Source organism: Phaethon aethereus, assembly GCF_964289735.1.
Source record: "Phaethon aethereus genome assembly, chromosome: 7".
Taxonomy (NCBI): Eukaryota; Metazoa; Chordata; class Aves; order Phaethontiformes; family Phaethontidae; genus Phaethon; species Phaethon aethereus.
Genome location: NC_138583.1, coordinates 24,223,166 through 24,236,977, shown reverse-complemented (window position 1 = coordinate 24,236,977; position 13,812 = coordinate 24,223,166). Strand labels below are relative to the sequence as shown.

The 13,812-nt window shown below is 41.0% G+C and overlaps 1 protein-coding gene across 1 annotated transcript in view; it reads left to right on the top strand.

The window, feature by feature from the left end:
- Window positions 1-5,311: 5,311 nt before the first annotated feature.
- The window catches only part of BTAF1 (B-TFIID TATA-box binding protein associated factor 1), a gene marked incomplete at both ends in the record, with an annotated part of 46,729 nt that continues 38,228 nt past the window's right edge, over window positions 5,312-13,812 (top strand). Inside the window, one exon of the mRNA XM_082001976.1 lies at window positions 5,312-5,380. Within this exon, the coding sequence (XP_081858102.1) occupies window positions 5,312-5,380 (69 nt within the window). The remainder of the gene's footprint in view (window positions 5,381-13,812) is intronic.

Sequence of the window (13,812 nt, the reverse complement as noted above, 5' to 3'; positions counted from 1 at the left end):
AAAAGAGGGAGGATTTAAATGTAAACATAAAAGTTTGTTTGGAAAAAAAAGAACAACTGTATGAAATGGATAGATTATACCATTTCCTAAAAAGCATGCCACAGGAATAATAAAACAACTACCTCAACTATAAAATACTTATTTAAATCGGGAGCATGGATAACAGCTAGACAAAACTAAGAAACTTCCAGTTTTTATACGTAAGGTGTGTCCAAAGAATATCAATAATTTAAGTCTTCAGCTATTATAAAATAGGGTGGAAAGTAGAGCTGAGTTAGAAAATGAAAAGTTTGAGATCATGGAACTAAATGCTGGAGAAATTAGAGACCATGGTGGTCTCTAACAGAAATGAGGTGGTTGTACAACCTTGCACAGCAAGGCTGATCAGTTGTACAGAATATCTGTTTATAATGGAGATAATGGGGATGGGCAAGGAGCACCACTTCTGAACAAGTCCATGCAATCTCATGAGATAAAATCCTTGGGAACAGAAGATCACAAGTTTTCTCTATATATTTGTTATATCAGGAGCTTCCCATTCAGGAAGATTGTCCTGAATGTACAATGTTATATATGATCAGAGGTAATGAAAACTAATGAGATAATTAAACAACTCTGGTGACATTTGGAACCTTTTAGATGTTGGTGATTTTCACTAACTGTTACTACAATTTTGTTTGATGTTGAGAAATTGGAGCTCATCAAACTTTTTTCACAAATGTTGCTAATCTGTGTTGTGGGAGGCAGTGACTTCACCCTGATTTGTCTCTCAGAATACAGCATTTCACTGTTATCTCTGAGGTGCTTTCTGGACTACAAGAGCTGTCGGTCAGCATCCAGCCTCCAGCCACCATTGCTTGTGGTGAAGAATTTAAAAGGAAGACCATGTACATGATGCCACTTTTTAAGGAGGCTTTCAAGAAGGTTATGCAGCTAGTCAAAAATTTCCTTGGAGTAAAAATGAGACATTGAAAAGCATGAGAGTTGGCATGGGAACTAGTGAAGCTTAGATGATAAAAATAAATACACCTTTAAATAAAAAATAAGCAGCATAGCAATAAAAATTATTAATTAGCAAGAAGCAAGAGATTATTCAAGAAAAAAATCCTTCAGCAATCAGAAATTTTATTTTAGTGACACCAGTAAAAAGGGGCCTGACCTACGGAGATAAAATGTAAAATAAAAACTGGGAAGATTAAATAATACTTGAAACAGTTAAAGATATAAAGTAAATAAGAATTTTGAAGTATGTTAGAAATAGCCTATGAGATAACTGATTAGTTTGCAGACCTCAGAACAGAAAGCATCATTAAGAAATACATGTTGCAAAGAACCTGCACAATTTACCTGCATAAGATCATAATATGTAGTTATCTCGGAGCAATTTTTCCCCACATAATCGAAATAATCATTGTCATTAAGACACCAGCATAGAAAAGGTCTGAACAAACTGCTAAGCAGGAACAAGCTTCTAAGACTAGCTTCTCTTCTGACAAGATTTCCAAGGGAATTTAGAAATCAAGTAAGACAGCCACTAGCATAATTGCAAGCTTTTATGAAAATAATCTGTCTTACCAGACTAGGAGGTCTCAAATGTTATACCTACAGTTACAAAGAGGTTGGTGTGATCCTCAGCAATACAAATCCACAAACCTTCAGGGGACAAAAAACTAACTGGCAAAATAAAACTAGAAGACTAGAACACGTAGAAGATTATGGTATGTCAGGTCTAATCAGGGCGGATTCCACCAAGGAAGGCTGCGCCTCTGTCATCTACTGTTTGCACAGCTGTAGCACTTGGAGACTGCACCATTTTTTCCCTAGGCTCTGTAGGCACACATAGCAAATAAGAAAGCTGCAGTCACTATGAATCTGCAGACTAAGCAATAAGAGTTCACAGGTGGACACAGTTGGCAGGAGGAGGAAAACAAAATAAAAATAATTGAGATCAATGCAGGAAGCAATGATCATAACATACCAACTGACTGGAAATTACTGATTTTATGTAGTTTAGGAACAGCAGATTATATATATACTGGCACACAGCAGATTTGCAGGGGGATTCTTTTAACATACATCTTTTAACATGTGAAAAGAAACAGGAGAAAATATATGGCTAATCCTTGATAAATGGGTCAAAAGAAAAAAAATGTACATAAAGGATTGGTATGGCTTATGGAGCAGGTGAAGAGATGCATGGACAAAGAAGTAGTGGTTTTCATAGGGTGTCAGAAAAGGACTGAGCAGAAGATACAGGTGACCAATTAAGTAAGGATGTGCTTTAATCGTCACATAAACATCACATGAAAATACAAAAATATATGGTGTGAAACTTGAATGAATTGTATTTCAGTCCAGAATGCCTGCTATTAGATAAATAACAGATCATTCTTTCTGTCTTTTGCAGATTGTTTTGCTCAGACTGCAGTTTATCATAATTTCAGCAAGTAGTCAGCGCATAAGACCCACCACCAATATTTTCCCCACACTTATTTTTATCAGGTAGGATAACCGCTGTGGACTTGTTCAAAAGAAATTTTACTGCATGCTTGATGGGCAGTCCGCCTTGACTGCTATTAAAACAACGTACAAAATGGTTGTAAGGAACCTAAGAGGAAATGAAGTGTTAGAATTGGAAATAGCACCTGAGGCTTGTTTCAGTAGTGCCCTCAGCAGGAAAGGATGGCTGCCGGTTTGTGGCTAAACAAATGCAGAGATTTATCAGGGATGTTTGCCGTACATCCTTGTCAACAGCATCTAACACGCAAGAAAAATATATCCACCCTTAGCCTGCTCCTTGCTGCTCCCTACCCCAACTCCCTGCCGTTCCTCCCCATCACGTGGCTGAATAGCAGGCACCCCGTCATGTGAAAACATGCAGGTATGTGGGACAGGAGCAGACATGTGCCTCGGACCATGGGTCAGGGACCCAGGCAGATGCACCTGCAACACATGATGGCACATGATGGCAGAAAGGAAGGCACGCATAGTTTTGGAGTACTTCAGTAAGAGGCTCTTGGCCTCCAACTAAACCCACTGTATTTTTTGTGTATTCTGCTGCAGGAGGCATACTGAGCTATCTAAAGGTAGTTAATACATCAGAGCCCTGACATGGAAGAGACCAGGCATTATCTGGGTAATTGAGTGTACTACTGTGACAAAAAATATCTCTACCACAAAAAATGAAGTCTGTGGTTTGCTCTGGCCACATTCTGTGATACAGAGGCCTTGGGCTGACTTACAGTGCTGGTGTTTGGTTGCTGCTTCAACACCAGCTCCTACTCACCGCAGAGCTCCCACCAAAGTACAGGCAAGGGGACAGGAACGAGGCAGCCAGGGCAAACCTTTATAGAGGACTCAAGTACAGGCTGGACCCACGTGGGCGAGAATAGATTGAGGTATTATGTACCAGTATCTTGTTTATAGAACTGTATTTATAGCATTATAAAAAGATAGTAAACACACAGCATCAGTACGTCTATTTGGAATATGCATGTGTTAGTGGGGCATGAATGAGCTAACCCCTGCGTGAAGAGTTAACTATTACAGGGAACGTGAAACCATCCAGTAGAAAGGCTGGGGTGAGCAGAAATTGCTAGAGCAAGGCTTGGTATGAAATATGTACCACAATGGACTTGAGAGGAAAACTTTCTCATACATTATGCAAATTCATGTACTTATGCAAGTTTATGCAACACTTACAGGAAAGAAAAATCTATTACTGTGTTTTCAACTTATCACATAAAAGGTTACATACGTCAGCTAAATTTACATCCCTGTCTGGGATCACTAATTTAAATGATTAGTCAAAGGCTAATTTCTTAATTTGTATTTCTCTGGATCTGATCGAAGCTGACAGCATGCACTTGGAAAGCTTGCTCTTCTTTCCCAAGAGTCAAGGGGAACTGCGGCCCGCTGCCCAGGGTACACGCCTGGCGCAGGAAGCTGCTGGGTGGAACCCTGGGGATCCCCAAACCCCGTTCTGCTCTACAGGCCGCCCGGAGCCCAGGCGGGCCGGGAGGACGAGCCAGCCGCCTCGGTGAAGAAAAAGACGGCAGAAGTGGAAGGAACCGCGGTCGGTTACGGAGCCGCGGTGACTGGGCCGCGCGGCTGGGAGCAGCTCCGACGCCCCCGTGCTGCCTGGGGGGGGCGGCTGGTGCCGGTTAATAAACCCGTATGAGTACGCGAACTGAACGGCTCCGACGTTGCCACCGTTCCCGAGTGCCCACCTCTGTGCGGGGAGGGACAGAGGACGGGGGTGGCCACCCGCTCCGCCAGGTCCGGCCCCCGGAGACGTCGGGGGCTGCGTCCCCGCGCAGGGAGCGAGGCGCTGAGCGCGCTGCGTGCCGGGAGTCGTAGTCTCCGCAGGCCGCTCCGCAACACCGGGCGTACGCCGAGGGGCAGCGCACCTCGGCGAGTGAGGAGCACTGAGTGAGCTCGCCGAGTTCCCCGCCGCCCTCTCCCGCCATGCTGGCGGGGGAAAGCGTCACCACCCTGCGGAGGGAGAAGGAAATGCGTGTACTTCGCGTTCTGGTGCTTCTATTCTCCCCTCGGGGTGAGGGACTAGGGCGCTCTCCTTTGAGCCTCCCCACACACACACACGTGCAGATGGTACGCCCCGCCGGAGGCTGGCGCCCCCCCTCCCCAGCCGGCTCAGCAGGCTCTATGGCCGGTCCTGCTCAGTCCGGGCGCTGCGTGGGCCCGCCCTCCTTGCTCTTAGAAGCGTTCTCTCCATTGGCTGCGGCCGGGCGCTCTTGCCAATCAGGAAGCGGCTATCATGGAGGAAGGGAATAAATACAAGATGGCTGCTCGTATAAAACCAGGCATTGGGCTTCGCCCCGGCGATGGGGGAATAGAAGCTTTAACTCGCGCTCCGAGGGTTGTGCACCGTTCCCGCTCGCGCTGCTGCCGCCCTCCCGGGGGGAGCGAGACTCTGACTGTTGCCGGCCACAGCTGCGCTCAGCCGCTCCCCGCGGATCACCGGCGGGGCCGAGGCCGGGTGCGGCGCCCGAGAGGCCCGAGCTAGGCCCTGCGCCCTCCTCCCTGGGAGAGCGGCGCCGGCCCCCCCGCCTGCTGTCCCACCGCTAGCCTCCAGTGAGGCCCAGCTCCGGGCGGCCATGGCCGTCTCCAGGTCGGTAGGAGCTGGGAAGGGTGGGGGAAGGAGGGCCAACAGCGGCGGCCTGGAGTCCCCGGCCTTCCGTGTGGCCTGGCTTCGGGGGGCGCGGGCGTGAAAAGGGGTGCTCGGTTTCCACTTCCTCTCGCCTCAGGAGCCTGTAGAGGCCTCGCCGGGGCCTCTCCGCTTCTCGGCGGCATGGGCCGCCTCGGTGGGGCTTGGGGGTGGCTGCATGCTCCGGCGCCTCGGTTTGCTTCCTGGCCTGGGGTAGGTCCCGTGCCTGGCGCACAGAGAAGCCCCCTCCTTTCCTCAGGCCGCAGGAGCTCAGCCTGGGGCGCCTTGGACTCCTTCGTTTTGTTGTCCAGTCCTTCGGGTTAAACTGCTAGGGAATAGGAGGTAATGATAGCGAGTCTTAAAACCTGGCAAGAAACCCTTTTGCTTTTCAGAGCCCTTACTTGTAAAGTAACCGAAATAAAATAGGCTTCCATGGAGAAAAATGATTAGTGTGTTCTGGCTCTGCCTCAAGATGTTGGGTAGTATCTGCTTACACACATGTGCGCAGGGGTGTGCCAGCGTTTAAAGTATTTGCAGATACAGAGATATGTCTTAATAGAGCTGTTTTATATAAAATGCTGAGCACAAATTCCTGCCATCTTTTTTTGTCTGAAATGGGCATGTTAAGCTTCCTAACAGAATAGTTGAAAGGAAACCGTAAGTCCAAATTAACGTTGTGATAGATTAGCCTCAAGTCACGTGTTGGTAGTATCTCTGTACTTCCAAAGTGCTATAACAAAAGTAAATTCTGTTTCTGAAGCTGTGTATGAATAAGTTTACAATTCTATGAAGCAAAGGTGTGCGCATCTATAATGGAAATCCATTATTAATCAAAATTTATAGCAGCAATACACCTTTTAAGACTCCTAGTAGCAGGTGTTTTAGTTTGAACTTTGCAGTTTCTACAAGGTATCCCTTTATCTACTCTTATTTTTTATCAGCCTGTTATATATTAGGGTTTGGGGTTTTTTTGTTTTCCCCAAAGCTGTCCGTAAGAATCTGGAAGTAGTAAGGATTGCTGTAACAAGACTACTATGTACTGTAAGCTGTCATGTAAAATAGGTTAGTATTTTAATTATATTAGAACTGGGGCAATCTGCTTAAATAACTGTGCTAAGGTATATGTGATATGGGGGCTAACTGGAATATGAAGATACAGCTTTTCAGCTGTATGCTGAGGTTGTGTCTACTGTAAAGACTGGTTTCAAATTCAGTTACCAACGTTTCGGTATTTTTCTAAAACCACATGGCTTTAGTGAAAAGCGGTAGTGCTCTATGCAAAGATTTAACACCTGTGTGGTCTGGTAACTGACGAAAAAAAAAATTCTGCTTTGGGTGAGGTTTGTTCTTAAGCTTCAGTGTGCAGCACTAAAAAAGTTGGTGTGTTAATGTCACGTGCTACATTGCTTCAGAGTAGTTTCAAGATCAAAATGTTACACAAATTGAACACAAGATAGAATTTTATTAAAAGTGCTGTAATGCTTGTGAGTTGGTGTAGAATTGCTTCAGTTCCATACGTAAATTAGGTAAAAGAATTGCACATTTTGGAATGCTGTAACATGTTGGTTATTCCTGGAGAACTCCAATGTTTCTATAATTGTCAGAAGTGATACTGTGTAAATTTGGCCTCATGCATGTTTTTTAATTGACACAGCAAACCTGTCCATATCCGTTTGAAGCTACATAGATCTTGACAGATTAACTTTTCAACTACTGGACCATAGGAACACTGATGATACAATGTCAGTATTGGTTTTGTAAATAAAAGAAATCTTGTCTTCACCTTTTATTTCAGAACATTGAATTTCTAAGGTCCCTTCCTTTCAGACATACTACAAATAATTGTTTTGTACACATAGATACCTCATACTATGTTTCTCTAGAGGGTGTGGTTGTTCCAGCTTCTGTACCAGCTCAATTCTAGAGATCTGTGCTTTTCCTCTAGGTAGTTACAGTTACATTGTATATTTTTGAAGGACCAACATAATCCTTAATTGTTGAATAATTGTAACTATACAAGTGCAGAAAGGAGGGAGAAGTTGATTCAAACTAATCTTTCTCCAAGGACCATAGTCTTTGCTGAGTGCATACCAAACATTGATATTAACAAAAAACTTCATTAGGGTTAGTTCTGTATTGGAACCATATTTTAAAAAAATAAAAATATTTGGAGGTGAGGAGAGGAGTATTTTTACATTCTGAAAAGAGTAAACTATCAAGTGGTGGTTTTCCCAGTAAAGTTCAGTTCCTGCTGTTGGTGAATTGAAAACCTTTCTCAAAAGCCTAATTGGTTCAGGAAGATCTAGACAAATATGGAGAATGCTTGGAAATACCTCAAAATTGGATTGAAAATTTGCAGCTTTGCTATTAATAAGGTCATCTTGAAAATAATTGTCACTTATTTGTAATCTATTGACAAAAGGGATTCTGATGTCTTATTCTGCATTATATGTATACATACTTGTTTTATGAGATTTAACTGTTACACAGGCTGAAGACCTACTTTTATATAAAACTTCTGTGGTGATATGCTAGGAAGCAGACTTAAAAGCAGAACGGTACATACCTCGTACCAAAAGATGTTGCAGAGTAGTTGGTTCGTATATGCTCATCTCTTTGGTAGTTTTATGCTGAAAAGACTAATGAACACCATCCTCCAGAAGTATGTGTAGGTGGGTGGGAAGGTTGATGTTCTTTCTGTGAATGCACAAGATAATTCGGTAGGCTTAACCTCCTGTCCCTGGTCTTAAAAGTGTATATGAAGTAGTATAATGTTTGTATAGCTAATAACAAAATAAAAATAATTCTTGATAGTGGAACTGAGAAGGAAAAAAGGAAGTGAAAAGTTTTGCTTCAGTTTCATTCCTACAAAGTATATGTTCCAAGTGAATAAATACAAGGCCTCACTAGTGATCTTTTGAGATACTTTAGATGAAAAAGTAATGCTGGCAATTTATGGAATATGGCAACGCTCACAGATTACTCGGGGTGATAGAGTTTCAGTAGATATTGAAAGAGACTATCAACACTTTATTACCTAATAACATTTTGTTTCCTGTTTTTTTTTAATGTGTTCAAAGGCACCTCGTATCATTACTCCAACACCAAAGCTGTTAATAGCTTTTGCATATTTTTGAGGGCCTTCACAGCATGAAGGAGAACAAATATGCTTTTAAAGCGTGATGAAATGCATGAAGCTGGTAAGATGCATTAAGAATAAACAATTAGATTTTAATAGGTATATCTTAAGTTCACCCTAAAATACCTTCTTAAAGACAACCTCTTCAGGGTAATTTCAAGACACTTCCTTAAGCAATTACAGGAGAGCATAACAACTTCCTGCTGTTGCAAACCATTCTTGATTTGATCCATGTAAGTTTAATACTAGTTTCTAGAGTTTTCAGTGTTCTTATTTACTTAGATTTGTGTATAGCTGGTAATAAATAGATTAGGAAGCTAGTTTTTATTTTAAAATAAATAATGTCAGAAGGCTATGTTAGTAAAGCTCCTGGAAAATAAGTGAGCCTCATATGCTGCTCTTGGCTTTTGAAGGGTAGGGCTGTGACTTTTCAAGAATGAATGGCTGCACTGGCTGGCATCATTACTTACAGAACATTTCAAGTTTAATACTGCATCATTGTGAGGTTGAAGTTCTTGCAAGATACCAGAATTACCCAATATTTCATTTATGGGCCTTATGTTCCTTTTAGAAATGTTCTTTTGGGGTTATCACAAACTTTCTAAGGAAAGAATTCAGCTTGTAGCTTATTTGGAAGCTGTTATTTCATGGCTGCTCTTGCATGCAAAGCAAAACTTAAGCTGAACAAGAAACAAGTAGTTTTCACTACTACTTAAAGGCATATGCCTGTACTACTGGTTAGATGCTCTAACCAATGTGATTACAGGAATCCTGACTTGAAAGGGGGAAAAAAATAGCATAAAACTTCTCTTGTTAATGGAGATTAACTTGAAAACCAGGACAGTGGATTGCCCTTCCCTATTGCTCTTTGTGGGAGGGAGTGCCCACACAGTCATGGGGAGAGGGGAAGCAGAAGTACCATGTGCACTACTGCCTAAATGAGATAGAGCTGTAAAATTTCTCAGACACCTAACAGACTGAAATAAAAGTTGAAAGTCAGGATTGCACTCTGATAAGAATTCTAACCTGCTCCAGGAGCTGGAACTGGAATTCTCACCAAGGCTTTCCCTATATCGCTTGTTCATACACTTCCTGTATTAGTATGTCTTTACAGCTGTTTTAATTTCCTCTTCTTTCTCACAGTTTTTGTAATGTAATTGGTCATACGTATTTGGGCTGCATTGTTGAGTGTAGATACATATGTAATAGTTTACAAATAAAACTTACACAGCCTAATGCTACAGATCATATATAAAATATAAATTCCGTATGGAATTAATTATGCTAATTTTAGCATTCGGTTGTCTTCCATATGCAGTATATAATACTGTGACCAGTGTGGTGATGGAGCTTTTTCATTCCAAGTGTCCCTTCCACTGGTCTGTAGGAAAAAAGATTTCTCTGTTGTCCACAGCCTCACCTTCCTAACTATTTACTCCACAGTCTCATGCCTATGAGAAGTAAAATCACAATCCATTCTTTCTATGTATCGTCACACTCTTTTTGTTCTGAATTCTGTTCAGTGATTTTTCTCTTGCTTGCTGATTGTACATTGGAAAGTTTACATGTGCTTTAGTAGGGGCTTGAGTTTTTTGAGCTGTGAAGCTAAGCTGGGACTTGACCAAATGATGAAACACCACCCTGAACAAAGGATTATCAGGTCAACAAGAACAGCTAAGGCATCTCCATTAGACCTTAGATTGAATTTCACAGTGGCAACCCCTGTCAAGTCTGAATTTTAATTTAGTAATGTTTTCTAGATTTCTGGGCTGTTTCTGTACTAACAAATAGTGCCTGGGAGGAAGCTCCTGGGTGCTGAAATACAATTTATACTGTAAACTCCTAAAAGTATTCCCTTGCCTTTTGATGGGTGCCAGCTCGTAGTTTTCCAAAGAGCTCTAGGCAGAATTTGACATTAGAGTGTTCCAGGGACTATGCCACTAAGGGTTTTTTGTACAGTCACACAATTCTAACGGGTTGGAGCATATGCTAGGGTAGTTACGAACTGTTCTGTACCAGTTGGCTTTTACTGTCAGAGACTGTTCCCTGGCCAGTTAAACATACTGGTGCACACAGAGTTGTAGAGTCCGAACAAATCACTTAATTGGCAGCAGTGGTGAGTTCACTGTCCCTTTCAAGCACCAACTCATTGAAGTCAACAAATTGGAAGTTTCCCCAGCTGAAGTCGGGACCCAGTCCAGTCAGAATGCTTACACGGGGGTGATCAGGATCCTTATACAATTCCGCTGATGTCTTTTGGAAATGCTTTGGAGATACTGTTGACAACTTCTGTATCTTGACCTGGGCATTAACTGTCCTGCTACTAGCTTTTTAATGCTTCTATAGCTGAAGGGCTTTCAAATTCACATAATCCAGTTTCCACAGGAGTGCCATAAGGTTCGCTTTAAATATTCTAACTGTCCCTGCAAGTGGAGATCAGCCCTCTATTTGGAGACATACCTTTAGGCAGCAAAGAACTGAAGGTTAGCATGAAGAACAGGTCATTTGTTCCAACATTTGCCTACTGTGCCTGGGTACAGTCATGTGTAACTTAGTTTAATGCTGAATATGCAAAACTGGTTGGAAAGCAGTGACTAGAACATAGAATCGCCATGCTACCTGGGGAGTCTCACTGCATTAGTTGCAATGGCTCTTTTGAAAGTACTTGCACTCATGTTTGTCCTTTGTCATTTATTTATTTGTAGTCTTTGCTGTGATAATGTATTGGAAAAGTAGAAGGCTTGTTATGTTTAGTGACTGGGGGTCAATAATAGTTTCTGTGTACTTTTATTCACAAAACCCATTTTAGTTAACTGAACTAAGCCTATATGCATAATCATTCTGCGTAAGTGTTGATTAGAGAGATGATGTTTCCCCTTACGACAGCTAACTTTGCTATTCCAATGAATAGCAATGGAAATAAAATTGTTAGAATTCTTGCCTGCAATCTTTCTCTAAGATTTTTTTTTTTTTAGGATTGTTAGATAAAATTGTTTGAGTGGTAGTAATCAAGTGGTGGAAGAGTCTGGTGCAGTTTGGGGTGGCTATTCCAGTAGAGATCCTGATCACAGACCTACTCATTATTCTTGAGTATCTTTCAGGTGGTTCTATTCTGAATGTAAGAATTCAGGCTTTAGTCTTTTCAAAACTAGTGTGTTTTAATGAAATGCTCTGGGTTTGATGACTTGGAATATTTATGTGGAGAGGATTCACTTGCCTAATCTAGGTCTCTGGTGCCAGTTTAGATAGTATAATGTGTCCTTGCCACTTCAGAATGACAAAGATCTGCTGCATCCTGTGTCATGTCTGCTAACCCCATGCACATGACTCATTCTGAAGTGTCTCAGATGCTACTACATGCCTGTTCTTAAGCACCTGAATTGATGGGTTTGTGTCAGAAACCTTTCTAATGAACTCTGTGTCAGCGTAAAAGCTCATGTGGTATTTTTTATAAGAAAAAATACTTAATTTGAATATAAGGCTGTTTGTAAGAACTTTTAATTGCTGTTGCAAGTTGTCTTGCTGATATATTTCAGCAGTGATTAGAAAATCTCAAATTTATCAAGTGAGAGGAAAAAGGTACCTGCCTCTGAACAAGTTAACGCTTTGCAATGAGCTCATATAGCATGACTTCACGTAGAGATGGTGAGGTTGCTGTTCTATCAGTGAGATGCAGTTGCTTCAGGATTGGAAGGTCACAGTCAGAAGGATTATCTAAACCATTGCTTATGAGTTAAAAGTGACGGACTTTGTATTTTTAAGCTCTGATTACAGCAGTTAACAGGCAGGAGAAGTAGTTTTAGAGATATGTTTTATTTTTAGCATTCATTGGTATTTAGATTTTTCGTAACAACCCATAAATCTCTGGTTTTCTTTTTAATTTTTTTTTTCTTCACATAAGTATTCCCTGTATTGCTCATTTGCTTGTGTCTTCCATATTGTTCGAACAACTTTCTGACAGCCTGTGTTAAAATTTTTTAATTATTTTATGAAAGATTTTATCTGCGTTGTGGAACATTTCACTGTACCACACTCATTCAGACTTCTGTGTTACATTTGTGAATTATGCGATCCACGCAGTGCTCTGCTTACAGCACTATCTAACATGAGAGGCAGAACCACATGCCATTAGAAAACTCTCTTAGTTTTCTTTGACTTTAAGAAATAGTTTAGATACTGTTCTGAGAATAAAAACTTATCAGAACTTAGGAAATTTCTTTCCAAACTGCAGGTCCTCAAAATTAATTTGTTTAGAATTTTTAATGTTTTTTCATTCTTAATGAAACTAAGATTGGAAACTGTAATTTAAAAAAGCTAGTGCTGCTGATCAGTGATAACTTTCTCAGTGCTGCCCTTCCAACTGGAGCAGTAGAATTCATGCTCTCCCATACTCTGCAGCAACACCAAAACCTAATTTAAGAATCTTAATACCTCCAAATATTGACTGTTTGGGAATTGTACATCAGGGAAGTCTGAGGCAGGGAAAGGAAGAATGACCAGGAGTACTATTAATGAGACATTGTTAGCTGTATTTGCTAATCCTGTTTCCATTTCCATTTTGCTGGGCTTGAATGCTGAAATCTTCCTATAGAGATATGAGACAATAGAAAGATTTTTTGTTTTATTTTGCATTTGTGTGCAAGTTAAGCATATTGCAATTTAAAATCACAAATTGCAAACCAAGCATACTGCAGGTTAAAAAAAAAAACAAAACCCAAACAACTGTATTTTGTAGGTAATACAGCTTCAGAAAGTTGTGGGTTTTAGGAGTGAATAACTAGTGTTGTAACTAAGATTGGAATTAAACTTGAGGTTTTTTGAGGGTAGGCTGTCGTAGTGGTTTCCTTTTGTTTTGACACATGAAGACCCTTAGCTGAGGAAGTTGGTCTAAGTTGCACATTCTGGTTGACTTGGGAGATTAAAAAAAAGAGACTTTCATAGCTAAAGGAGTGGGTGGTGCTAAATGGCAAACTTGAGTATGGAACATTGAGTTTCACAGAGGTAGGAAGATTGAAAGGGGTAAGTTTAAGAACGAGAGAACAAGCAAGCTAGAGCAAGCTGTAGTTGGTCTGCAAGCTAGCATATTTTGTACTGAATAATACTGAGTGCTGCAAATCAGGTTGGGGGAAAAAAACACTGGTAAATAACTAAGTATCTGGCATGTTCCTCCTGACTAGTCCACTATCGGTGATTTGGAAGTGTTGGATCTGTAAAACTTTTGATGTCCTCCTTGACTGTCTAATCACACAAAACTGCGAATTTACATATGTTTGGGGTTTCATTTTTATGTAACTTTAAAGCAGTTTACTAACTATTAACTCATAACAATTGAAACTCCAGTTTTATTGACAGAGATTGAAATGGGCTTACCAATTTTAATAGTAGGAAGAGAATTATTTCAAAGCTGGCAAATATCAGAAGTGTGTCTAAAATACTAGAATGATTTGAAATACTTTCAGTTATAATTTTTTTAAATCTAATGGATATTGAATCTAGTACCTCCAGT